This window comes from Sceloporus undulatus, chromosome 6, assembly GCF_019175285.1.
Source record: "Sceloporus undulatus isolate JIND9_A2432 ecotype Alabama chromosome 6, SceUnd_v1.1, whole genome shotgun sequence".
Classification (NCBI taxonomy): domain Eukaryota; kingdom Metazoa; phylum Chordata; class Lepidosauria; order Squamata; family Phrynosomatidae; genus Sceloporus; species Sceloporus undulatus.
The window spans coordinates 56,791,297-56,817,298 of NC_056527.1; the positions used below are offsets into that span (position 1 = coordinate 56,791,297).

The 26,002-nt window shown below is 39.0% G+C and overlaps 1 protein-coding gene across 4 annotated transcripts in view; it reads right to left on the reverse strand.

The window, feature by feature from the left end:
* Nucleotides 1–26,002, reverse strand: part of ULK4 (unc-51 like kinase 4) — a 195,055-nt gene that overhangs the window by 41,921 nt on the left and 127,132 nt on the right. For all 4 annotated transcript variants that reach the window (XM_042477193.1, XM_042477191.1, XM_042477190.1 and 1 more), the window contains exons 33-35: nt 21,974–22,140; nt 20,474–20,572; nt 12,658–12,843 (exon numbers count right to left, since the gene is read on the reverse strand). In XM_042477193.1, the coding sequence (XP_042333127.1) occupies nt 12,658–12,843; nt 20,474–20,572; nt 21,974–22,140 (452 nt within the window). The remainder of the gene's footprint in view (nt 1–12,657; nt 12,844–20,473; nt 20,573–21,973; nt 22,141–26,002) is intronic.

A 26,002-nucleotide genomic window follows, 5' to 3' on the forward strand; every position in this document is an offset into this window, starting at 1 on the left:
ATTTTGTTGTACATATTTGCTCAGTAAGAGAATTTGGAAGCTGCTGCTGCTGCTTACCTTGCATGCTGTAGGCATGCACACACAGCTACAATAGGATCAGCTAAAGCAGAATGCCATTCATTTCCAGTTCAAGCTTTACTGCATTGGTTACTGCAACACACTGAATGTCTGTGTCTCCAGCCCTCTTTCACCATTCTTCTCAAGCCTATGTTGCTAAGAAATGTCCAGCTAGTAGAGGACAAGAATGAAATGGGGGAGCCTAGGCAGGTATAAAAATACTTTGTAAAAAGTAGATTCAGAGACTTTGTTAACTGTGGACTTTATCACACCAGCCAGCCATGCTGTCACAATCACACTAGTTTAAGAATGGAAATATACCGATTTGGCATTCTTTCTTATCACACTTTCCCCCACGATAGTGTTTTTGCGATCCATGGTCAGGGAGAGAATGAATGACTGCAGCCACCAACTGCCTCCCAAAGGCAGTTGCTGTGTGAATGTGCACACAGCAGCTGGCTTGGGGAGGCATGTTGGCAGCTGTGATCGCTTCCCCTCTCCTGAAGCACATCAAGCAAATACAGCCACTAACTGCCTCATGAGGTGGCTGCTGTGTGACTGCGCACACAGCTGCTGCTTTGAGAAACTGTTGGCAGCTACAATTGCTGTGAGGCGTAGGGGGAAGAGGAACAGAATCACGCTCATGTGTGTAAGTGCCTGAGAAATGGAACTGCAGTGGAAGGGACCTCTTACATGAAGGCAGTAATAGAACAGCAGTGAGACTGAGAGCTTATTGGCAGATTTTGCATGTCAATGAAAGGGTGCACTAAAGTAACTAACAAAATATAAGGCAGCAGCAGGATGGACACAATGGAGATTATGACACGGAGATAAGAAACGGGAGAAAAACAGAATGTTCCTGTCATGTTCGTGTGATTCCATGAAGATGTTCACATGCCATGCTCATCCCATACTTCTCCTGTTAACAATATGGAATGCTCCTGTAACTTCTTATTCACAAAGAAACTCACTGGATTGATTGCCAATAGCGCTTAATTTGCACTATTGCGAAGATGTAGAAACCGATTACGTTTCATTCTCGCTATTGCGGAGCAGTCTGGGATTTTTCTCAGAGTGCATTTTAGAACTGGCAATCAGTTCTTATTGCTAGCATTGTTTTTGGAGTGGATTTCTCTCCTGTTTTGAGGTGTAGGGCATGATCTTCTTTCAACTGGATTAAAATAATGTTAAATATATAAATTTTATTTTCTTCTGTTCGGGATGGAATGATGACATTCAGACATGAGGGTAGCATGAAAGCAGCACATGAATGAAGCATTCAATAATGACATACTAATGATACAGGAATGGATGTATGAAGAATGCAATTGCGTTTCTCTTTTCTTTTTATATCATTATCACATAAATATATGACTGTGTGAAAATATTGATCACTATAGCGCTATGTTTCCATTATCTTCAAATAGCATGACTGTTGTGCAATTGGCTCTCATGTGATAACTTCCAACATCATGTGATAAATACCAACCAAAGACATTTTATGCTGTTAAAATTCTTCTTTTTAGACTCATGTGATAAAGCTCTGAAGTATACTTGTACTTGGCATTTACTACAGAACTTAGATTCTCCAATGTTGATGAAAACAGACCCATTACAACTAGGGTACACATAGTCACTGGTGAATGTGGAAAGATTTAAGCATTGATATTCCTAGAACTGATAGAAGAAATAAAATACTTGACTACCCATAGTTAAACTGCTATACTGTATATCCATTTCTGTATTTCGTATACATGCTGTCATACTTTTAATCATATACAAAATTAAAGTGCTAAGCCCTAGGGGAGGGAGACAGATGAAACATGTGTTGGTCACAGTGCAATATAAGGTAAGACATGCTAATATCCAGGATGATGCTGTTATTCCAATTCTTATACAACTTGTCAGTTTTATTTTGTAGAAACTGAGCTGGAAGAAGTTGTCAGATGCCTCTGGGACAAAGGATGAGGAAAGAATCAGCAAAATATGGGTGGAAGAACTGAAAACATAGGATGGGAGGGGGAAATACTGCAAAGGAGATTTTTAAAACACGAAGAGATAAAAAATTTAGTGAGTGGGAGAACAAGATTTGAGATTTTTTTTCCAGCTGCTAGTTTACCTGGCAATGATAGCCAACAAACCAAAAGCAAAGTGCAGGAATAGGGTGTCAGTTGCCTTTAAAATGTCTGGAGGCTCAAACAACCTGGATGGTCTTCGTAATTGGTTTCTACATCTTTGCAATAGAGCAAATTACGAAGGTTGCTACTGTCTTTTTTCTAATTTTGTTTGGCCAAAGGCTAGCAGCAATCCGCACACAGACTGCTTCAGATGATATTTAGTTTAAGGGTACCTATCATGCTGCTATGCAGATCATCCACACATTCACTATAGTTAGTGCAGGAAAGTAGTGTGTGAAAAAGTGCTTCAATAAACTGGGTGACATATGAACATTTATCATTGAATACTCCCAACAAGCAAAACAGGGAAGTAAGAAATCAAAAACAAAAACAAAAACATACTTCTGGCAATCAAGATATACCTATATTTTTAAGTACTATGATTGTTATACAATTCAAAAAACTCAGGCCACAACCTCAAGTCAGGGCAGCATAGGTGGTAGCAAATCTGTACAGATAACATGACATATTTGGTTTTGTACACTTTATCATTCAAGGCTGGTTAATTCAATCATAGTCTAATTTGAACAATTTGGAAATAAATTGTTTCCAAGGCTGATTTTAAAATATATAGTAAAGCATAGCAAGTAAGAAGGACTGAAATACCAAATAGAGGCACCAGATCTCATTTGAACTGGGAAGCGAGGCAGGATCAGGTTGATACTTGGATGGGAGATAATCAACAAATGGCTCGTACGTGAAAATGTTCTGATACAAATTAAACATGTGATAAAATGCAATCTCATCTAACCCCCTTGCCAAATGAAAACAGTTTCTCCACATTCTGCCCTGACAGTGGCCTATGATCTAGAGTATAGAGTACAACACTGCTACTCAAAGCAGTGGCCCCTGGACCTGTGTTTGTCCCCGAGCCATTGCTTGCTAATCCCTGGCAAATTTCCAGAAAATAAATATAGCGACAGTCTCTGGCAACTGGGGAATAATAATAAAAAACTGGTGGTCCTGTTTCTACTAACACCCACGCCCCCATCAGACAGCCTGAGAAGCACTGTAGAACAAGACAAACCAATAATGTTGTTAATTTCTTTTACAGCAATCCACAGTTTTTCATTAAAAATATGTAACTTGGTTAATCTCATGTACAAATCTTGTGCATATTTACTATTGTTTAATGACTTTTAATTTTTTTTGTCTTTGGCTTATATTATTTAACAATATTATTACTTTCTATAAATATTTTAGTGTATTTTAAATGACACAAAGATGGCAGTAGAGGTCAAGCAAATCTTTAACTGCAAAAATCATATCCAGCCATTTCTCTGGTCTCTCTATTAACTAATTTTGAAAGGTGCAAATTCCACGCTATACAAGCATACTGCTACAGCCATGGAGCCCCCTAGTGGGGTTCAGTGCTTCGTTCACAGGTACTGGAGCAAGGGAAACATTTCCTGACCAATTAAAATAAAAATGTGATTAGTGTGAAAGTGAATATATAAAAGACTTCATTACTGTAGATATCTACAATGCAAGCATATTCTGCGTAACAGATTTGACCAGATCAGCACTGTGTTGCAAAAGAGTTAGCGGTACTGAAAAGATCACATACTGTATAATCAAAAATCTGGGTAGAGAGAAGAAATTAATCCTCACCATTCAGGAGAACAACGGAGTGGAGAAACATGGACCAGTATTTGAAACTAAGCTTGGAAAATTACTTTAAAATATATATAAATTAGAATGATAGGTTCAAGACCCTCAAAAGTAATTAATTGCAATCATTGGTAAAATTAGTTACTTAGGGTCCGTACAGACAGGGCAAAATAAAGCTGCTTCGGGTCACTTTGGAGGTATGCTGTTTAAATTATGCATGCGTCCTAAGAGGCCAGAAGCTGTGCCAAAGTTGTGGTCCAGTCCTTAGGACTGGAGTGTTATTATCAAAGATAATAATGCTAGAATAGGTGGAAGGCAGCAGAAAGAGAGGACCAGACACCAGATGGCTAGACTTCATTAGGAAGGTCATGGGCATGAATCTACAAGACTAGAAGACTTAAGCAGAGGAAGATAGCTTGGAGATGTCTCATCCACAGGGACACCATGAATTGGGTCCAACTCGAGGGTAGCTAACAATTTACAAGCTCTGAGTGAAATATGGGAGAAGAAAGAGGGATTCAAGATAGGATTTCAGTTTATATGACCTCCCTCATTAAAGAGAATCAAATTTGATTTCCTTAAAAGCAGCGATGGACGACTCCAATTCTTGTTGAACTGCAGCTCAAGTATACCTTGCCATTGGACATTCTGGCTAAGACTGATGGGAACTGCAGTCCAACAGCATCTGTAGGAATGTACAGATACAAATGTCATACATTCTGCACCTCAACTGTAAAAAAAGAGGCAGTGGCCCACAATCACATGCTAGTCTGCTATAAGTTATGTACGACTTATCAATGTGGGGAAACTATGGTGTCACAAGGCTTCTCTTGTCAATGCCTCCAGGTCACCTTTTACCTCAGAGACATCAGGAGATTCCTCCTGAATGCCACAGACCCAACACACACACCCTTAATACACTCCCTCTAAATGCCTAAGGGGTTAGGGCTTCCAGTGTCCTTTATAACCTCTAAATCTGTTTGGTAGTGTGTTTCTTGTGCTTTCCTTGCTATGAATTCACACAGTCAGAAGCTTGTCTTGAAATAAACCAACTGAACTTTAGTTTTTGTGGGTTTTCAGCCTATGTGGCCATGTTCTAGAAGAGTTTTTTCTACTGTTTTGGCAACATCTAATTTACCATACAGACAGAATAGGGAAAATGGTGAGAAAACACAAACTCCAAACAATCTACAAATCGACAAAGAAAATCCAGCAAATGCTGCGCTCAGTGAAGGACAGGAGAAACCATCTCATGGATGCAGGAGTTAACCACATAATGTGCAGTTGCTGACAAGTCTACTTAATGACCACCAAACGCAGTGTCCAAACACAAAGCAAGGAACATGAGAGACAGTGCAGACTGGGTCAGTCAGAAAAATCAGCAGTAGCAGAATATGTCGTAAACCATCCTGGGCACAAAACGCTATTTGAAAACACTGAAATTCAGGACTATGCTAACAATTATTGGGTCAGGGTGCACAGGAAAGCTGTTGAAATCCACAAACACCTAGACAACGTCAACAGGAAAGAAGCAACCCTTAAAGTAAACAAGGTTTGGCTACCAGTCCTCAAAAAACCAAAACCAAAACTCAAAACATGCAAATATCCAGGGTCAAGGGATTTCCAAGCAGACAATGAATCATTCATTAAACAGACACCCTTGCCATTCAACACAGACCAACACACAGATTAACATGTAAATCACTTCCTTCCAGCAAAAAGGTCACACAGTGTATATATAGCCAACTCACTTCCATGCCAGCATTTTCTGAAGATGCCAGCCACAGATGCTGGCAAAATGTCAGAAATTACTCTTCTAGAACACAGCCTCATAGCCTGAAAAACCCACAAAAACTATGGATACCCGTTGTGAAAGCCTTTGACTTCAAACTGAACTTTATTTATAGGCATGTATTCAGAATGTAGCTTATTCAGTACAGTTTTATAGATGGTAAGTTACAATAGTGACTGTAAATCAACAGCTGAAAGTACTTCTCATTTCTGTTTCTTTTTACTCTTAATTTTTTAAACTTAAACTGTTCCCTTCTTCTGCTAAACTACTCTTCCTCCTATTAATTCTCTACTCCCATAATGGAAGTCTGAATTCCACCTAGGATTCTGCACTAAAACCTCAGTTCAAACACATCTGTCTTCATTTCACTCTGATTCACTCACTGACTGTTCTATAGCCTTGCTTCCCACAGCAGCCACTTCTCTCCAGCCAGCCTTACCCAGGATTGCCTCTTTGAATCAAGTCTGCCTGGTGACTTGCCACATTATAGTCCTTCAGATGTTGTTGAACTCCAGCTCCCATCAGCTTCAGCCAGCATGGCAAGTAGCTCATGGAAGTTTTAGGGCCCGAACAGACAGACCAAAATAAAGCTGCTTCGGGTCACTTTGGAGGTATGCTGCTGAAATGATGCATGAATCCTAAGAGACTGGAAGCCACACCAAAGCGACGCTCCAGTCTTAAGAACGGGAGCGCTGCTTTGGCGCAGCTTCTGGCCTCTTAAGATGGGTGTGTCATTTTAAACAGCATACCTCCAAAATGACACGAAGCAGCTTTATTTTGGCCTGTCTGTTCAGGCCCCTAGTTTTAGTCAAACAACACTGGGAGAACCAGAGATTATGATTTCCACTATATATATTGTACAGAGTCAATTGGGAAATATTTTCTTGGATTGTACATATTTGGCTTGCAGTTAAGGGACTGCTGATATGAATAAATTTCATCCACAGAACACCTTAAAAATAACATTAGCATGGCAAAGGATGGGGAAAGCCCCAACTCTCATTCAACATTTCCTATTTTTCTATGAATTTTTCCTCTACCAGCTTACAATGAATTTAAATAATATAACTAGTGACATATTTGTTTATAAACAAATAAATGTCATTTTAATTGAGACACAAAAAGAAGAGTGTAATAACAGGAGCACAATAGCTCACATTTTAAAAGTAAAGGGCAAAGGAGATCACCAACAGACCTCAGCATGCTGCATTACAGAATACCCTTTGACACTGTCAGAATTACAATACTTCATAGCAGACAGAATTTACAATTTGTATACATCGTCTCATTTTGAAATTGAGAAAAAAATAGAATATATGCATACAATTTAGTTACTTATCAGTGAAGTTTGAAAAAGGTAGCTATTAAGTTTCTGTAATTCTGTGGGTAACGTTAATGTTAATCGCCAAATCTAGTGCCCCTAAAATGTACTTTAAGAACTATAAAAAGCTATTTGTGTGAGAATGCAGAACTCATGTGCAAATCTGAGGTACAAGCTCACACAATATCATATGTTAGACTAGAATGGTGTATTGGAAGTCCTAGTAAACAACTAATACTGTCTCACACCAACAACAAATTAGTGTAGACAGCAAATATAAGACTATAGTATATACAGAAAAATGTAGGAAGATAGAAAGCAGGATATGAGACCAAGCTAAAATACTGACTATAATGCTCACTCATGTTAGCCTCATCCATTTGTCCTAATAAAGGACATTATCCCAGAGAAAGCATCTGCTGTTTGAAATTTGATACTGTAGTTCACAGCCCATAGACCATCATCATCACTATACAAATTACACTTGTTATAAATGTATAATGCTATTCATATAAAAACATTACATTTTAATAGTCTGAAGGAATGACAGCACCGGGTGCATGTATAAATGTTTAACTAGCATATCCTTCATAATTCAAAATGTTTAGGCTTCATCTTTGAAAATGTGAATTGCAACATCGACTAAACCTAAAAAAGTCAATTACTGTGAAATCCACTGAAAGCACAACCCAATTTCTAGTGCTATTTTTAAACAGCCCTTGCAAATCAGTTTCACATTAGATGTCTTTTCAAAGCATGGATTCATAAAGCATTTGGCAGTTGTATACGTTGCTTTCTTTTTCTTTTTTACCTTCTACTGCTTCCCATTACAGTCACATAATATACAGTATGTCAAAATGGTGGTCCTCTTCTGCAGACATACTAAAGAGTTATCAGCTGGTTACAGTGAAATGCTGAGATAGATACATGCAAATCTTGATCTGCCATCCAATGAAAAGTCAAGGATAGAACAGATTCTTCAAAGTCTTCTTCTTTGATAATAGGATTCCTCATACCCTTTTTACATCCTTGTGTTTTCACCATATCTGGACTGTTATATACTGTATACTTGGAATACTGTACATAGTTATGGTCACTCTATCTCAAGAAGATATTATTGAGCATGAAAACATAAAATAAAGGCAGCCAAAAAGATCAAAGCTCTGGAATAGTTTTAAGAATAGTTATAATGTCTTGAATTTTTAATTCAGACAAAAAACTAAGATTAATACTAGAATGCAGAATCATCCATTGAGACTCCAATGTGGGAGACAGCCATTGATGTGGACAGCTTAAAAACAGATGAGACAGATTAATGGAGGATAAGGGTATCAGTAGTTATTAGTAATATGGCTGTATCAGAATCACACATTTCTGAAGGATAGGAGGGAGGGTTAAACTGTGCTCCTGTCCTGGCTGTTCCCTATCTGATTAACTAGTAAGTGAACAGAAAGGAGGAAGGAAGGGGCATGGAAAGGAAAAGCAGCAGTACCTTTAACACTAACTGATTTTTATTTTCACATGAGTTATCAGTTGGTAACAGTGAAATGCTGAGATAGATAAATGCAAATCTTGATGAGCTTTCATGGACATAAACCCACTTCTTCAGATGCAGTACCAAGTGGAGGGAATAGAGCAGACCTGCACAACCTGACAGTAGGAAGGGGCCAAAATTAAAATAGATAAACTTCTTCGGGCCGCAGATAGATTTTAATTAAATATTAATTAATTCATTATATTAATTCTATCCCCCTCTTCTGCCTGGCCCTTTCCTCAAGAGAAAGCCGAGCAGTAGAGGAGGCTTGCCTGTCTTCCTCCTCCTCCACTCTCTGGCCTCCTCCTCAGGAGAAAGCCGGATGGTGGAGGAGCCTTACTTGGCAAGCCTTTGCCCATCCTCCTCCTATGTTGCCTGGCCTTCTCTTCTGGGGAAGGCTGAGTGGCAGAGGAGCCTTGAACTCGTTCCACAATCTTGCAGGTCACCCCAAATTCTTTGGTGAGCTGCATGTTGTGCAGGCCTGGAACAGAGTGATGAACTAGGTAGGCTTTTGTCTGATTATCAAGGATCTTCTTTTGCTCCTGTTCACGTATGTGGTGGAAAGGGTGAGGCTTACACAGTCCCTAAAACAAGCAACAGGACACCAGCACAATACAAAACTGCATAGAGATTATGAAGAACGCTGTGTGAATACTGCGACCTTCTTCTTTTTGGTCTTCTGAAATCATGCTACTCTACTCAGCTCTATCCACAACAGTCTCATAATATATACTAAAAGTCACTGTTCAGATCAAGAGGTAGTTACTGTATAGGCTGAAAGCACCCTCTTCACATTCTTGTGGCTAGCCAAAAAGATTCTTCATCTGCCTTGACATTGTTCCTTCTCACATACTTTTCTTCTTTTGCCCCCTAATGTTTCTAGAATGTGGAAATGGAAACATAGCAACAAACACCCATTACTGGGAACATCCCTGCCTGCCAACTACCGTACTTCCCATTTAGACATATGGAAGATAAGAGATTATTGTGCTCTTTAAGAATAAGATCCCTAACAGTTTTAATTCAAAATGTCTGCATCAGAAATCTTGTTTGAAAAAGTAGGAGTGATCTGGTAGGTCCTTAATACTTGGATTCTCAAATGCTTGCCATAATTTTTTTTAACAGAAGGTTCCTTTGTTGTTCTTACATGGCTTCAAAGAAACACCAACTTAGGTTGATCCTGTCCTAGAGTTTATTGGCAAGAGTTTTGAGGAGGGATTTTGAATAGGAAAATAGCATAGGATAGGGAGAAAAAAAGTCCTTCCTCCAGAAATGAAGTCTTCAACCAATCTGTGGCCCCTTCCCATCATAGACTCCTTTGAAATATTGAAAAAAGATATTACAAAATTCCAACACTGATCAATTGAGTCACATCTAGTTTGATGCTTAGTTACATACCTCAAGGATACATATTAATTAAAGTTCTATTGATAAGGGCTGATAAGAGTTTATTTTAAAGAGACACACGTTTTTGTGAGTGTGCAACTTTAAAAGGAGAAATGAATATTTGGTGACAGAAATGCATGCACACATTTAAAAATGCATGCACACATTGCCATAGCACTAACTGCATCCCAGCCATACACCAAAGGCACTCTAAAGCAGTGCTTCTTAAGCTATCTGGTGTGCAGGACTGACAGTGTTTTTTTACCAATGTTCCAGCTACCAATACCATATTTTTTCTTTCTTTCTTTCATAAAAGTTCTCTAAGGGTCAGGAACATATGGCCTTGGGACCAGCAGGGGTCCAGATACCACCTCTTTGAGTAGCACTGTCCTTAAGTATCATATTTCTTACTATGCTTTATTAACGTCTCTGAAATTACATTACTTTCTACTCACAACAAAAAGTGACAACAGTAGTGGCTGGACCAGGTAAAGCTTTGCTATGACTATAAAGTAAAAGGCAAGCTAGGCAGAGGTGGCAAGCTTAGAGAATGGCCAAATTGTTCTGGTCTGGTTAACCGTGTTCAAGTATGCCATTTTGCAAATTACTGGCAAGAAAGAAAAAAATGTCTCTTCATGAGACTGCTAGTGCTCATTTTACAACTTGAAATATCACAGGATGACAGACAGCCTTGAGCAAATAACACATTAGAAGTAGTCAAAGGAATAACTAGTAAATTAGTGAAGCAGCCTAGACAGCAGTCTTGTGGGATTGTATGATGGAGATATTATCCAGCAGAAACAAGAGACTCCTTTGACACATTAAAAAGAAAAAAAATCTGCCCTGGTATGATATCTCATAAGCCACAGTCTATGAGGTGCAGCTACTAGAATGTCTATCAGAGCTCATGCCACAATATATCTTGTTAACCTTCCAAGTGCCACAGGACTTTCCTTCAACACAATAACATGTCTACTTATATGGATTTTAAATGGCAGAAATAGGCCAAATGCTTTATTAACTGGAAGAATTGCAAAGGGATTCATATCTACTATAAACTTGACTAGAGTGTAAATGCCAACAAAAGTGCTATAATTCTGTCTGTAGGTTTTGCATCTGCTGTACCCATGCATCCTACCATAATTCTTACAAGATCTGCAGAGTGTTTGTATGTCTGTCTTCATTATAACTGAGATGACAAATTCTGAGAACAGGTACTGTATTCCTGTTATAGAGGAACATTCTCTACCGCACTTGATATTGTAGAGAAAGAGCTAATTACCTGTAAGTCTAGCTAAAGCATCTTCCCAAGAGACTAAAAGCTGAGAAGTATGATAAGATTTACAGCAAGTGTGTATGCCATATGATTTGCCATGTATTCCAGCCAATCTACTTCTGAGAAACTAAGTTGCTACTCATGGAGGAGAAGTGTGAGAGGAATGAAAAATCATTACATTTCAAAAAGTTTCTATTGACAGCAAAGTAACTGGTATGGCTTAATATGCAAATCATTGCTAACCTGTAGTTTTGCAAGGCAACAGAATTACCAGAGTCAGAAAACAAACCCCTTTACCCTGCAGAGACATGTTCCTCCATAACAAAAGAAATAATAATATTCATCTCATGCTCCACTTTGCATTAAAACTAACATTCTATGTCTTATGTATACATAATACAGCTGACATGCAGTTCACTACCACAAAATGGTTTCCCCTCAGCTGTTTGCAGTCTGATCTGCTCAAGTATGTATGTGGTTTCCTGCAGTGGCAAGGGACTGGATTAGATTATCATCGGGGTTCCTTCTAATGCTAGAATTCCTTGATTTAGGCCCAAAACAGACGGGCAAAAAAAGCCTGCTTCCGAGCAGCTTGGGGGCATGGCAATCATATGACCCATGCCTCCAAGTTGCCTGGAAGCCACCGCCAAGTTGTCCCAAACTGGAAAAGTAATCTTGAAAAGGAGTGGTAAAAACCCACTGCTTTGAAACAGTGGTGATGGGTTGGATGGGGTTCACATATATGCGGTTGCCAGGTCTCTGGAGCAAGCAGCTCCGGGGTGGCCCTGATCTGCCCTTTTGGGGAGATTTGTTTTGCCCCTTAGTTCATATGGTCTTGAAGAGCAAAGAACAAGTTTGATCTATCTTACATAGCCCTTCTGAAGATGGCTATCATTTTCACTCTTTTCTTTCCCAGGATAAGCATATCCAACTACCTCATTACATAGTTTTTTGTGGGGTTTTCAGGCTATGTGGCAATGTTCGAGAAGAGCTTATAACTGACGTTTCACCAGCATCTGTGGCTGGCATCTTCAGGGAATGCTTCATAACATTTCTTCACAAGGGCTTCATTTCCAGACCCTTCTCTAACAATACGCACTTTCCTCTGCACATGTTCCAGTTTGTTAACATCCTCTTAAATTTGTGCTGAACACAGTAATCTAAGTGAGGTCTGACCAAAGGAGAACATAGCGAAAAGATTAGTTTCCTTGATGTTGACGCTAGACGTCTCTTGACTGATATTCGGAATTGCATCAACTGTTTTTATTTTGTTGTTTACCATTGCATTACACTATTGCCCCATTTTCAGTTTGTGGTCTATGAAGATCCTCAGATTCTTTTCATACATGTGTTTAGTACTAAATAGGTTTAGACATCATAAAAATCACCACCGTCACGTTAATTCCCCCCCCCAAAACAAGTTTATGTACCTTCAATATGCAAATTAGGTAAAAATGAGCACTAGAAATGTTTCATGAATATTCTAGAAAGCAGTTAACTTACCAATCTCTTAATGACTCTCAGCAAAAGTTTCTGATCTTTCACTTCGGTTTTCAACTCCAGTACTTCAGCGAAGCTGCCCATATTTTCTGGAGACATACTATCGACATTGTCCCCACCATATAGTTGTACTAACAATGACAAGCACTGGGATGCAGTCTCATATATTTCAGTGTCCTCACTGGGAAGCTGAAATAAAACAGTAAACAAATAAAACAGTAAGCAAAAGCCTTAACATCAAAGGATTCAGATTCAATGGATTTTTGGATACAGCAACAGTCACTTTCTAAAGGTAAGCAAATTCTCCTACTTCGCTTCATTTCCAGTTAATATTATTGAACAAGATTAATATGAAGACAATGATACAGTGTTCTGGGGCAGGGAGGAGAAAGTGTGCTATGCAAGGTACATGCACCCCAAGGGTTATTTTTGTGGTCCACAGGGCACTCAGTGTTTTTTTTTAATGTATTTGCCCCCAAATGCCTTTGTGGGGGTCATTTTCTACTGTAACAAATGCTAAAACAGTCCAAAGAAAGCCCAAACGGTGGTGAAAAATGCCTCAACACCTTCCCAGGAGGCATTTGGAAGCAAAACCACCATTGTCTCAAGAGATGTAGCCTCCACAAGGTACGCTGCGGGACAATGCAGCCTCCTAACCTGCCCTTACTTATTACAGGACCTCAAATGACAAACGTTTTCAGCAGGCATCATATAATATATAGGTTTGAAAATGCAGACATTCCCACAATTATTTAACCTGGTACCCTCTCCGTCTGCTTCTTTCAAGAGTATGCATTTTACTGATCAATTCTAAGAGCAGCAACAATGTCAATCACACTCACATTATTAGAAACAGCTTCAAATAGTAGGCAATGTAGCTTCTGTGTGAAAAGCGAGAAAGAAATACGACTTTTCTAAGTCTTTCAGCTTTCCTTCTTCTTTCCTTCTAAAACTCAGTTTCACTCAAGTACATAAACATTTTCTTAACAATATTTTAAGGAGAAGTCTGGAGTGTTTCAACTAGCATCACCCCAAGAGCCCTGGTAGACTGAGAGGGGATAAACACATACTAGAAACTTTCCTTTGTTTAGTAAATGATCTTTAAGAGCAGCACTCCCCTTGCTTTTGATGGTTGGGTTGTGTGTGTGTGTGTGTGTGTCTACAAAATTATCAGGGTCCCAACCTCTAGTGTTCTGAAGAGTGAAAAACAAAGAATACAATACAAAATAAATGTTATTTCTGCATACTAGAGGTGGGCTACAATGTCTATTAATAAGTCTCAGCATATCCAACTCTTCTACAACTAACTAACAATATCTGTTAAGATGATCCAAACATGGCAATCTGTAACATACATTTTAAGATTACAACTAATAGGCCCTAGTCATATGAGTAATATTTGGTTTGCAGGAAAAATTGGGAAGGAAAGGCAAAATCATGCGTATCATCCCAAGACCAGTCCCAGTTATTAGGGGCTTTGGTGATGTTTTATTGCTGGAACTGATTATCCCTTTTGTCTGGTAAACTGATCTGCTTTTCCTAGGTTGCTCGAACTAATTTTCTCTAGGTAAAAATAGACAATATATTTTGTGATTTTTTAAAAAAGTAGCTCTGTCAAGTGATGAAATAAATCTTTCATAAATGTGGATTCCCTCCCACCCCTCATCTACATATCTTGCATTTAGCACACACAGTTTTGGGATTGGCCACCGACAGACAAATAGAGGACTGCTATATAATAGTAGAGTTCTGAACAAAGTGCATGTGATGCACCAGTATCAGGATGGAAGGCTGCTTGGAAAGGACTGTTTTGAATTCCACAACAGAAAGCAGACAGAAATAATTAGTATAGATGAGGGAAGGAGCCAGCGTGTTGTAGTGGTTTGAATGTTGCATTATGACTTTGGAGACCAGGCTTCATAACCCCACTCAGCCATGGAAATCCATTGTGCAAATCACACTCTCTCAGCCTCAGAGGACAGCAAAGGCAAACTCCCTCTGAACAAATCTTGTCAAGAAAACTCCATGATAGGTTTGCCTTACGGTTGCCATGACTTGAAAGCACTCAACAATACATGACAGAATATTTTCCTCCAACTAAAACAGAAATGTTTGGTACGTTAGCATCTCCTGGACGTTGGAGGAAGAAACAGGCTTAAGAAAAACTGAATAAGCAAAAGACTTATTAATGTTAAATTAATTAATTAATCATTAATGTTAATGATAACGCTGTTTTATTATTCCAGTGTATGTTTTCCACAGATTACTTGCACAGGGATGATTTGCAATCATGAAGATTTGCAATTATGAGGAAAAGATCCCCCTTTCTAGGGCCACAACAAAAGAATTACTAATTAATGAACTAATTAAGTGCTTTTAGATATATTCTCTTTTTTCAAATTGAAAAAAAATTATGAATCTGTGATAATACTAATTTTAAATGAGGAACAACAACAAAAAACAAACAAACAACAATATCAATGACATATAAAGACCATTGCTGGATCTGAATAAAGGCATCTTTAGTCAAATTCTCTGTTTGCACTGTGATCAGTCAGTTGCCTCTAGAAAGCCTACCATGGATATGAATATGACTTATGTTAATTGCATGTTTGAGTACCAGAAGCAAAGAACATCTGTTTGAGGCCTGAAGTTTCATCATATCATCTCTAATGAACAAAGACTCTAATTTAGGATAACTTTGGTTCATGGACACCATAATGGAATTTTGCAGCTGTGTAAACCCATAGTAGTGAAGGGACAGAAGATTGGAAGATGGCAATAGAAGAAAAGATTGTACGTTTGCAAACAGGCTAAAAAAGGATGTCTGTAGATAAGACAATACCTGCACTGGAAATCCACACCTATTAAAATATACTTCAAAACTGAGAGCTGATCTCTTATAATCTTTCTATGAAATAATGCAGACCGTAACAGTAAAGAAATAATTTTTTAAAAAATGTTTTGTGTTAGAAGACTTACATGTTAGTTTTATTGTTTTGTGATTCTCTCAAAACACATTTTTATTGTTCTCTTATGATTTTCTCATAGAGTGAGAATAAGGTTCATTTTAAATTAATTTTACTTTTTATTTTAAATCAGTTCAATCTAAACACATGAGTCTCTGATAAGTTGATTCCACTTTGTTTCTCTCTACTGTTAAAGCTAAAGAATCCAAAGTCCATTTTTTCAGTTAAGATTTGGGTGGCCATCATGCCTGGACGAGAATCTTTGGATACTGAGATTTATTGTACCAGAAATTAACAAACTGGGACTGCCTGTGGTGTACAGTTCTCTGGCCAATCCCACTGGTATAACAGTTCACAAAATATTGAAATGGGTATAATTCCTTTGTTCAACACAACTCAACTGGGGTTCGTTGCTGTTGCTGTTGTTGCTGTTGTGTGCCTTCAAGTCCTTTCCAACTTATAGTGATTCTCAGGTGACCCTATCAGGGGGTTTTCTTGGCAAGTTTCTTTAGAGAAGACAGGACACAAAACTAATTAATCTGGGCACCTATGTTCATACATTTATCCTGCCAACACATTCATATTCTATTTTATAGGAACAGGAACATATACCATACACTTGTATTCATATTAATGGAGACATCAAAGTTGCAGGTAGCCAGCTTTCAAGTCTGCAAAATTCAGACATGTATCTGGGCTTTGATGTCTGGTAAAGTCAGACACATGCATGGTGACAATCTTAGAAAGTAGAGCAACATACACATAAAGAAATGACCAAGGATGGACAGGTTTTCTTTGCCAGACAGTCTGTGCTTATTCAATCTGATCTGCTTAAAACTTTTGCTGGTTTAAAAGATCATCTAAAAATTCTGAACGGACTATAGAAGTGGTAGAGATGACTTTCTTTTTTAGCTGGAAATTTAAAATGTTTAAGTTTATTAAACTGTTGTGGATGTGAATCAAGCTAGCATTTAATGTTTTAAATTTGCTCTAACACGCTACTCACACTGTAACTGCTTTAATTATTACATTTGATGCTATCCTAAATTTATTTTTAGTAGTTGTGCCTTAGCTATTATATGTTGCTAGTCATGTTAAGTTTTTTGTGATTTAACTTTCTTTACCATTACTACCTCATATTTTATATTACTCACTGTTTTAGAGTCATGTATTGCTTTTCAACATCTAGTCTACCATTTCAATAAATCTTAAATTTGCTTTCATTTTGAGTGTATCATTAGCTCAGAGAACATTATCCCTCTGCTCCCTAGAGCTATATGAAGACTAGTATAGAAAAAGAACCCAGAATTGTCATCCATTATATTTATTGCAATCGCAAGGGACTTTAGTTTCACCCCCTGAATATTTTTGGCCTTCCACCATTGTTCATACAGTAAGATGACCTAAGGGAAAATTAATTTATAAATTTTAAGCAACTGTTTCCATAATCTAAATCTGTGCCTCTGAAAATACTCTAGGGAGTGTGTTTACATTAAATGTGCTTTATTGTTTTAGTATAAGAATATTAGAAGCTCAACATGCCTATAATTATATGACACACCATCCCCATAGCTTAGAAAACAGATGTTTTTGTATGCCATTTGCATAATTTATACAAATTGCAGAACTGAGATTTTGTTTGGATAGATATGCTTCTGTATACAATGTCATTTGTTTATTCTATTACTGTATACCTGCTGCATATAAAAATGCCCTCACCAATTGGTTCAAAAAAGTAATACGAAACAGGTAATGTGGCATGGAGAATAGGCAAAGGGACATGGCTAAAGGTAAAAAAAGCACAGTATCTAAAAAGATGGGAAAGATACAGAAATATTCAGGGGACTCCTAAGTGTAGAAAAAGCAACATATGTAGAAGGAATCAGTTCAAGTCTATATGCACTTTTAAAGTAATGTTTATGCAACAAATAATAAGCTTTATAGAATAAAAAATGCAGTTGAATTCAGAAACATTGAAATGCAAGAGAACACTTGTCAAAAGAGCAATTCCAGTGGACATCTTCACACATACAGACATTCCATGAATTATGTCTGCAAAAGCATAGTACAGCATTAATTAGGAAAATGTTATGCTACTGTCATATTTTTATAGTTTCAGCCTTTTGTTTTGACCTCAGTAACAGAGCATTGCAAGAACTGCAAACAATGTATATGATAATTTCAGCTAAAGTAGCAGATTTAATACCAGCAGAGTTGCTAGAACATCTAAGCCTGTTTCAGCACCTTAATGAGGTTGCACACAAAGAGAACTTATTATGACAAGAGATAGATGTTTGTTATATAAGAGAGATGATAACAGAACAGACTGAAATGGATGGATGCTGAGAGCTATGAGCAAGATGAAATATTAAGAAAAATGTAAAATCAAACTTCAGTGTTATAAACCTGTTACTCAACTCAACTGGAATATACATCCACATCTGCACTGTAATGTCCTGCCATGGGCACCTTAATCCACATAGGTATGGGAATCATCCATTACATGCTGAAAGCATATGTACTTCTTCTCCAACCGCACATTTGGAAACTCATTTGTATGAGGTACAGAGACCACAAAAAAGAACTTTATATATTTTAGGTTCTTTATGCATGCTTAATCATGTATAAATCATCACCATCATATCCACATGAAACTTGAAGGCAGTTAGAATGGAATGCTGGGGAAAACTAGTCCACGGAGGAAAAAGAAACAGAATGGCGAAAATCTTTCCCCCTTCAACCAGGAATGTGCAACTGTGGACTCCTGGTGTTTTTTGCTTATAATTGCCATGAGCACTTGCCAGCATGGGGTGGGGGATTATGAGATTTGCAGTACAAAAATATCTTGTGGAACACAGTTACCTACCTCTCCATTAAAACAGAAACCAAAACTCTATTAACCATATTCCCAAATTTCTTGCCTGCCCAGCTATTCTTATCTGTCAATACAGTACCTGGCTCCTAATGACTACTTAATGATTCAACTTACATCATGATTTGCTTATTTCAATTTTCTGCAGTCCTCTTAGTCTTCCTCATGGCCCTGCTTTTTGGCTCTCTCCCTACTGTGTCCTAGTTCTTTCTAAGCCCCTTCTTCTGGACCCTGAGCAAGACCTGAGCAGGGCTGTTGAGGACAGGGTGACTTGGATGTCTCTCATTCATAGGAGTATATCACACGGAGCTTTTTGGTGATGTTGTGGCTCAGTTCCAGCTCACTTCCGAAGTGATTGCACTTCTAATGATGCAGTTTCATGTCATAAACTGACTGCTTTATCAGACGCCATTGATTTCTATGGGAGCTGCTTGCGAATTGCTTCAGCAGTGTTTCTGAAGTCACCCCTCATTTTGGTAAAAACGGGGAAAAAGTGACTTCAGAGAATTCACTTCCAGGCTACCTTCGATTGCACTGCGATTTGGTCTGGTGTGGAAAAGCACTCCGATGTCACCCCTCTTGGCCCCTGCGTCCTGCTCCGTCATTGCCCTCCTCCTTCATGCCATCTCTTTCTCTCTGCCAACCAGCTGATCCCATCAACCCCTGCGTCCCCTGCATCCTCCTAGACCCCAATCTGCTACCCTCCTTCACCCTGCCACCAGTCCCATCATCCCCTGACTGCTCCTGCATCCCGATCCTGGCCCCAGGGACCCCCAGAGAGCTAACCCATCATCCCCTGACTGCTCCTGCATCCTGATCCTGGCCCCAGGGACCCCCAGCGAGCTAACCCATCATCCCCTGACTGTTCCTGCATCCCGATCCTGGCCCCAGGGAACCCAGCGACCTATCCCAACATCCCCTGACTGCTCCTGCATCCTGATCCTGGCCCCAGGGACCCCCAGCGACCTGTCCCATCATCCCCTGCCTTCTCCTAGACCCCGATAAAGGATGACAGCTAAGGAGGGGGCAGGGAAGGAGGACAGCGTCCAGAGCCCCACTTAGAATGTGCAAAGGTGCCAATTCGAATCATTGAACCCTCAAAGTATGCTCTGGTGTGGTAATACAATGTGCACTCCTCCCCTTTGCTTGAGTCCGCATCACGTGACTTGCTTGGAATCGAACTGATTTCGCTTGCCCCTCACTTCGGAAGGACAACAGAAAGGCAACCAGGTGTGAAAAAACATCACGTTTTAACCTCAATCTGCATTGTTAGAGAGGAGTGACTCTGGATCTGGTGTAAAAAAAATAGCGCTTTGAATTGCTACAACAGGAGTGACTGTGGATCTGAGCTGCAAACCCCCCCCCCCCCATGTGTGATAAGGTCCATAGGGTCACCATAAGTCAAAGTCAGATTGATGGCAGTTAACACCAACAAAAAGATGCTGAACTCAGGGCCCCAATCTCTTCAGATTTTGTTCTGTCAGGGACAGAAATGCATTTCTTTTAATGGAGTTTGATTCACCAGACCTCCTCTTCTAATTTCTCATAGAATTACTGGGGGAGGAAATTCTCCTTCACTCCACTGAAGTGAATAGAGGCAGCCAGCACTGAAGTAAGATTCAGCCAACACTGATGTAAGATTGGCAGCCAGTCATATATTGTAAACTGAACATTTTAGTGTGAGTGGGGTGGTTGGTAATTATCTTGTCCTTTGCTTCAGGCAGCAAAACATATTGGTCTGGATGAAGATAGATACAGTTGAAGAATAATTCAGTCACCGAGATGGTCTGCTAATACAATGCAGTTGTGCTGGAAACCTAACCTTTATTCTCAGTATTTTTTTTAATGACAACATACAGTACTTTTCTTTTATTATTTTTTTCATTGCCTTATAATAACCCCTGCACCTTTTGGACAGGCAGGCAAAAATCTAAATAAACAATATTTCCAACAGTCTTACAAAGAAGGAAGTACTCACCAGCTGAACAAGCAAGCTGATTAGGTCTGTCAAAGGTTTATTGATAAGCAGAAGATCTTCCGCAGTTTGAGTGTCCCCTCCAGTGCCAGTTTTCTGAGCCTTAATGAGAAAAAAAATGTTATAAAAAACAGTCTTAGGAAGAAAAGAACAAGAAGATCACAATGCAAATCTTTACAATATAATCAGGATTCTGTTCCTTTGCAGATATTAAATTTCTAGTTTGGACACATTGTTGTTGTATGCCTTCAAGTCATTTCCAACATATGGCATTCTTAAGACAACCCTGAGAGTGAGCATGGCATAGTGGCTTGAGTGTAGGCCTTAAGACCATGGAGATCAGGGTTTGATTCCACGCTTGGCCACAGAAACTTGCTGGGCAACCTTTGGTGGGTAGAATCTTCTCAGCTCCAGAAAACCCCATGATAGGGCATCATAGGGTCACCATAAGTCAGAAAAGACTTGAAGGCCTCAACAGCAACAACAACAACAATAACAAAGATGACCCTATCATGGGCTTTTCTTGGCAAGATTTGTTCAGAGGATGTTTGCCAGTGCTTTCCCCTGAGGCTGAGAGCATATGAGTTGTCCAAGTTCACCCAGTGGGTTTCATGGCCAAGCTGGGAACTGAATCCTGGTCTCCAGAGTTGTAGTCCAACACTCAAACCACTACCCCATACAATTATTTTAATAATTCAGATTCTTTGCTTAGCATTTTCATGACAGAATCAAGCTAAGTAAAAAACAAACCAACAAACAAACAAACAGCTTCTAACAAGTAAAACACACTTGAGCATGTACCAATTTATTCCCACATCTGGAGCTTAGACCAACACAGAGCAGTCAATCTGGTCTATAACACTCGTTCTCATTCAATACCAGCATTCGGATGTGACATTATTACACCTTCATCTTACACTTTCTTACACCCTTACTCCTTATTATACATTCATTTTAATATTTATGTATCATAATATGAGGGTGCGATTGAAGAAAAAGATATAACAGATTATTGTTATTGAAAAGAAATCATCTTGGTTTATTTAAAGCCCATATGCTAGGGTGACCTGTAGGAGTGCAAGGTAACACCTGTAACATTTTAAACACCCACATATCCACCACCACCTTGCCTAAATTATATTTTACAACAGTATGTCCTTGATACTTCCTTAAGTATATCCAAAATGTGGAGATTCAAATCTCATTAGACATTTTTAGATCTGAAAAGCAGTATAGAAATTACTCAGTTACAAACAAAACAAACAAAAAAGAAAAAGAAAAAATGAAAGGGGCTGGTGGTGAATATCAAGGATAACCACTATGGCATTTAGCTCATGTATTGTTAACAAGCCACTGCCTATGGAAACTTACTGGACACACAATTGTTAAACAAATTTGTTCTATTTCATTTGAGTTTACAGTGGGGAATCCAACAAGAGTGAAGCGAAAGAGACTAACAATTTGCACAACGATGTTCATTCTACCAGAAAATAGACTCTGTACCTGCAGTGTCAGGCGGACAATATTAGCTGTATGTATCAGCATGTGGTGCAAAATGTCAAGCAAAGAGAGGAGAAAAGCATTTGCTGTCTTGATGTTACTTTTATCTTCTGCATCCAAGCACAGAGCAGCAGCTTCTATTAGGAGATTACAGATGTGATGGACCAGACCTAAACAGATAGGCAGACAGAATAAATATACACAGCATTTGCAAAGATACAAAAGGTAGTAAAGAAGGAAACACCGGAAAGAAGAAATTTCATTTAAATAATGCAGTTATCATTCTTTCCTCCCTTCATACACTTTGAACAATGAATCAAATCTTTAAAAAATAGAATGCTCTTTTAAAAACAGATAGTAGATGGAAGGGACTTCACTGTTGTTCCCAAAGATGCTATTATAGGCAATAGGCTAATTGGTGACTTTCACTGAAGAGCCAGTCACACAGTGCAAGCCAATTTGCTTCTGGCTCATTAGAAGAACTGTGATGAAAGAATCAGAATTCTGTCAAATCCATATATCAGGATCTACATTTTTGGGGGGGACCATGGGCATATTTACAAGCTCTGGGCCACACTGTAGAATAGCCGTCATGGGAGGTACAGAAAATCACAAAAGACAAGCAGCTTGCTCAAGATTTAATATAAAGAGAAACGGGTTCTGAGTCTCATTAAACAAAACAAGCACCTAAATACACTGCAGAAATAATCCAGTTTGAGACTGCTTTAACTGCCCTGGCTCAATGCTAGAGAATCCTGGGAACTGTAGTTTTGTGAGACATTTAGCCTTCTCTGTCAGAGAGCGTGGGTGCCCCAATAAACTACAATTACCAGGATTCACTAGCACTCAGCCAAGGCAGTTAAAGTGGTCTCAAACTGGATTAATTCTGCAATGTGTTTTGGACCCAATTCATTTGAACCCACAATTCTCTGCTACAAAAACCTATTTCACAGAAGACAAATTCTTTTTCTCAATCCTTTCACCTAACTCCATTTCCCTATCTCTTTCTCTTTCACTCTGAACCACCTTCCTTCTTATCCCTTCTACCCAGAGCACTCATATATGCTGAGTACACATACTGTACGTATGTCTTATCCTTCTCCTTATCACTGAAAACACCCAGAAAACCAGATCCGTTCTTTCAATACATAGAAAATACACCATATTATGCCTGAAATGAGTTAATTTCTTTATAAAATCAGGATGCTAGATGATAGTTGGCATAGACAGATCATGTAACATTGTAATAAAGTCGTTATAGGAAAAGTGTTAGAACATACTAAGAGTTGCGTTTGTAGTAACATTATAGTAGAGGGTCATTCTGTGGCTCTGTGACATCACTCTTTTTCCTTGATTCCACAATATGTGTGAATATAGCCAAGAAAAATTGTATTAAAGTTTGCATATTCTACTGAATTTTCACTTTTCTGTTCCCCAAACGCTGATTCCCTCTACCCAGAAAACACAGAGTTAACTGAATTACTGAACTTCCCGTAAGCAGACACTCCTGCAAACTTGTGACCTTGTAAAAGAAAACAAAACAAAAAAAATATTCAGTTATGGACACAGCTGCAGACTGCTACAAGCATTAATTTTGGCTTGGCAGTGCTCACTACAAAGGCAAAACAGGGCTTCCTAGAATTATGAGGAAGGGGAGGGGGACCACTCTTTAAAAAGCATGCTTTCCAGCAACCCCAGGGCAACTGAGATCTTGAATCTTTCAACTAATTCAACATGCAGCCCAACATAAATTGCCTCAAAAATGAAGCCTCTAATTTTCACTGGACTGTGACTGAGCATGAGTTGAACCGTTAACATGAATCCAACATGAGATACGCAATGGTAGCATTCTTGATCTTAAACCTCCAACGGAAAATCAAGTGTGAAGATGAGAACCAAATTAAGACACAGGGCTTTAAGTAACAAACTGCTCTAATCATTATGTATAGGAACAATACATATCAACAAGGCTCACCTTCCCATTATTTGGGGTAATTTTTTTTTACCTTAGGGACCAAATCGGGGCAATAGTCAAAGGCGTCCCCTTCCATTGCCTTCCCTTATGAAGCACTGGGACAAAATGGCTGCTCGGCAGAACTGTGTACACAATACTCTCTTGCTTTTGGGGAAAACGCAAGTAAAGCTCTCATAAGCAGCTGTCCCAACCAATGTCTTATTTGGAAGGACAACTCCCCCAGCTGCCAAATGAAGCACCAGGTAGTCTTTCAAGAAAGCCAGGTCTATATTCCTGGATCTGAAGGAGTTCTTCCTCACACCAAAGCACCATAAACTAGGTAGCTAAAGAGTCAAAACCTCTTATCCCAAGGCATTTGAGTGGTAACGTCATCTGAATGGTGGAAAGGAGGCAGCAGCATTGTAAAGGAGAGGGAACAGCTATGAGCATCAAGAGAAGAGGGAACAAGGAGCAGTGGTATCCCTCATCCAGCCTTGAATGGCAAGACATTTACTACGACCCATTGCATGTGAGTCAACAGCACGTTCTTCTGCCCACTGGGACTGACTGTGCTGGTATCATAGAAATCATGACACTGTACTGGATCTCTCTCAGCTGTAGTACTGCTGGGCAAAACTATTTGCTTTGCTTCAGAATAATTTGAAAGTAGGCCTAACATGACTGAATCAGAACTGTTGGATAACTCTGATGAACCTCTCTTAACACCCTGAAAATATTACAGCCATCACTTATCCTTCTATTTTAGTGTAGTCCAACATAAGGATAATTTGCAGACCAGCTGTTACAATTATTTTAAAATTCGCAAAAGAGTAATCCCGTCTATTCTTCAATGGGGAAATGGACAAAAATTATTTCAGATTTAACATCATTCAAAAATAATCTTTTTATTTAAAAAATGTTTTTATATCCCACCTTTCCCCCTGAAAATAAAAGGTAGCATACTGTATTTCCAGACGGTCTACTATCTTAGTCCTGGGTAAACATTTGAGATTATCGCACAGGCCCCTGGGAAGGGCCTGGCGCGGAACAAAAGGGAGCGGGATGGGAACAGAGTGGGGCAAGGGACGCATTTTACCACACACCAGAACGCCGCTGCCAACGCCACTGCCGGAGGTTCCCTTTCCGTTTGTGATTCATCCCACAGGAAGCAATTTTCAGGAACTGTTCAGAAGCTTTACTGAAAATCGCCTCCTGTGGGAAGAACCAGAAATGGAATGGGAACTTCCGGTGGTGGTGGTGGCATTCTGGCGTGCGGCATCTAAATGTGGATGCCAATATAGTCAGCCTGCGCTGTACGCAGACTTTCCTTACACGGCTTACACAGCTTTCAGCTTACGCTGAAGCTGCACTACAATTAAATGAATGGCGTGTGCGCCCATGGCATTTGTGCCACACTGCATGCATGCACCCCATTGTTTTCAATGGGGTGCGAGTATCTGTGGTTTTCCCCTTTCGTGGAGGGGAGGGGTCTGGAACAGATCCCTCGCATAAGGGAAGGGCTGACTGTATACATATATGGGCCAAATGCTCACATATCAAAAATATCTTTCAGGTATACATTTTCAGGCATACTGACATTGAGATTATTAGAAGTTAGAAAACTGATCATGTGATTGTTGTTCTCTTATATCTGTACAATATAATGTGTAATAATGTTACATGTACAACATAATTTCAAAATGAAATTTTTTAAAAGGTATTTAAAACAGCAAGGGAAAGAAGGGCATCTTGGGATTTAGACGAACAGCTGGTTTTTCTTCAAGTCTCAAAAATTAAAAGCTACTCGGGGGAAAATGCGCAGGTTGCAGATTCGAAACAGTAACATCATTTCTTTATATTTTGTTAGATGCTATCTCTGTGTATACTGCACATAATTCCAAGCATTCTTCAAATACTATATTTTTAGATATCAATAATATATTTCCTTAAACAATGATATATAACTCTATCTGTATATACAGGAAGAATTACGCTATATTGGCATGCATATGCTTGTATTGGTAGGTGCTTCAAATTTACATACTGTATTTGAATTCCTCTTCAAGGTCTATTTACTT